At 60.5% G+C, this 2,641-nt stretch overlaps 1 protein-coding gene across 1 annotated transcript in view; it reads left to right on the forward strand.

Annotated features, from left to right (window-relative positions):
* Positions 1 to 2,641, forward strand: part of BZRAP1 (benzodiazepine receptor (peripheral) associated protein 1) — a 24,044-nt gene that overhangs the window by 19,670 nt on the left and 1,733 nt on the right. Inside the window, 4 exon segments of the mRNA XM_010861722.1 lie at positions 97 to 200; positions 284 to 355; positions 561 to 671; positions 1,284 to 1,345. Coding sequence (XP_010860024.1) covers positions 97 to 200; positions 284 to 355; positions 561 to 671; positions 1,284 to 1,313 — 317 coding nt within the window. The 3' untranslated portion in view covers positions 1,314 to 1,345.

A 2,641-nucleotide genomic window follows, 5' to 3' on the forward strand; every position in this document is an offset into this window, starting at 1 on the left:
GTGGTGTCTCGGGTTGGCAGGTCTCCAGCGCCGAGGACAGGAGAGGGGTGGGAGTGCCTAGAAAGAGTCCCGAGTCGTCTTCTCCTCCCCCTCCAGGGCCCCCTGCGCTGGCCTCCTCTGCTGGCCTGAAAGCTCCCCATTCCATGGTGGCCGCGTTTGACTACAACCCCCGGGAGAGCTCTCCCAACATGGATGTGGAGGTGAGCCCCTTCAGAGCCCAGCCAAGGCGGGGTGGTGACCGCGCCTGCCCCGGCCTGACTCCTGCCTCGTGGTCTCTCCGTAGGCAGAGCTGCCCTTCCGGGCAGGGGACGTCATCACTGTGTTCGGGGCCATGGACGATGACGGTTTCTACTATGTGAGGATGTGGTGGGGGTGTGCCCAAGGGGGCTCTCCTGGAGCCATGGTGGGGAGCCAGGTTCCTGATGGAAGCCCAGAGGGACAGGCCAGTCGCCTCCCACGATGGGAACGTCAACCCCAGGCCGTCCCCCCCAGGGCTTCAGGGTCCAGGGGGTGCTGTTGAGGCCCTTCCTGGTCTTGTCTCACCCGCATCTCCTCCCCAGGGGGAGCTGAATGGACAGCGGGGCCTGGTTCCATCCAACTTCCTGGAGGGCCCTGGGCCTGAGGCAGGCGGCTCAGACAGGGAGCCTGGGGCAGCCCCATCCGAGGGCCAGGTCAGTGAGGACCTGGGCTCCAGGCTCAGCAGTTGGGTCTCTATGCTGCGTCGTGGGAGGGGTGCAGCTGCGTGCAGCGGTCCAGGTGCCCATGGTGCCCAGGAGGGGGTTGTGCCCACGGCCAGAGGGAACCAGCCAGGGTGACTCTCCCTGCCCCCCTCCCCCTAGCGTGTGCCCCTTTGCACAGTGGGGCAAGGCTGAGACCTTGATCCCCATCTCATCTGACCCTGCTGTCCACACCCCTGGCCAGAGCAGGGGAGGGCCCCTGGAAAAGGGACCTCAAGCTTCCCACACCTCTCGCCATCACAGCCCCCATCACAGGGACCCTCCCTGATCCCCTGCTGCAGCTCCCCGGCTCCCAGGCGCTTTTTAAAGCCAGATGCCCAGCAAGGCTCCAATTCCTGGGTGGGTGGAGTACACTTACAGGCTCCAGGGCACGAAGAGGATGAGGGGGCCGGGCCCCCACCAGAAAGCCCTGGGCCTCCATCTGCGCTAGTTCCAGAGTCAGGGGCTGTGCAAGCAGGACCTAGTGACCTGGGTGACCTGGAGACTGGGTGGAGAGCTCGTGGTCTGCCGGTAACCCATCTCCTGTCTTTGTTCCCTGTTCTTCAGAGAACGAGGAGGAGAAGAGTCCAGTGCTAGATGGAGATAGATATATGTAGAGAGAGCGACATGTAAGTGGGGACTGACCCCCTGGGTCCACGTCACCCTGTTCCTCATCTCACACGATCAGATAGTGCTCCTTGTCTCAGACACGGGCTTGTCCACCTTCTTCTAGGAACAGGGGAGGGAGCTCTTGCCGTGAGCCCGCTTGGGCACTCGGATCCTGCCCCTCCCCTTACCTTATTCAGGGTAGTGCCAGCTGCCTTAGGAGCACATGTCATCCTAGTGTGTACTGTCCCACGTTAGCTGACTCTCCGTATTCTATAGCACATGCGGCTCATAGAATTTTGTGTGACATCCACATTGTGGCTCATCAGTGTATTATGATACTATATGACTATGGTATTATAATATTGTGATTATTATTGGTGACAGAAGAGTGATCCTAACGCCACCAGTAATAATAGTCTCCATCTCCCCACCCTTGTCCTCTGTGTCATGACCTCTTAGGGGCATCAGAGGCATGATTTTATGTCCAACTTTCCATTTTCTTGCTGGGGGCGGGTATAAAAGAGGAGGTTTAAACAGTCGGAGTCCATGGATAACCTCAAACCATTCATTTCTGGGGCCCCTCCGTGTGTCTCCCCAGCAAGCCTTCCCTCCCGGGAGCCCTGGGCGGGAGTGGTAAGGGTCTCTGATCTTCTCCCCACCCTGGCCAGCCATCAGCCCTGGCTAGTTGGAAAGAGATTCTTTGACCTCTGGGTGCTACCTTCCTCCAAGGGATCTTCCCGACTCCAGGGGTTGAACTCACGTCTCTTATATCTCCTGCGTTGGCAGGCGGGTTCTTTACCACTTGCGCCACCTGGGAAGCCCCCTCTGGGTGCCAGCAGACCTCTTTGCGGGCAGCTCTGCCAGATCACCAGGGTCTTAGGTGGAGGCGGGCCCCAGGCTGGGCACCCGGCACCTGGGCTCTGTGATTGGTTGTGCTGGTAGACTGCCAGGCCCTGGTGGGAAGGGAGTAGGGGGCGGGGGTGGAGAACACATAGGCTGGTAGGACCTGACGGGGCTGTACCAGGCACAGGAGGTCACAGAGGGGACGTTGGAATTCAGCGGGTGGGGGGACACTTCCTCGTGGCTCTCTCGTTTGTCCAGTCCCTGTTTTTAGGCCACTTACAGCATAGTCTGGGTAGGCGGGTGGCAGAGGGAGCCACTCATGGTGGCTCATAGAACAAGGAGATTCTGCAGAGGGGGCATGCTAAGGGCAGGGAGGGGCGGGCGGGGAGCAGCTGTCTCTGGAGAGAGCTCGTGGTGAGTGTGAGTGCCTCTGGCCCTGCCTCCCTGCAGCCCTCTCCGGGGCCATCCCAGGA

Source organism: Bison bison, unplaced genomic scaffold (genome assembly GCF_000754665.1).
Source record: "Bison bison bison isolate TAMUID 2011002044 unplaced genomic scaffold, Bison_UMD1.0 scf7180017864472, whole genome shotgun sequence".
Classification (NCBI taxonomy): Eukaryota; Metazoa; Chordata; class Mammalia; order Artiodactyla; family Bovidae; genus Bison; species Bison bison.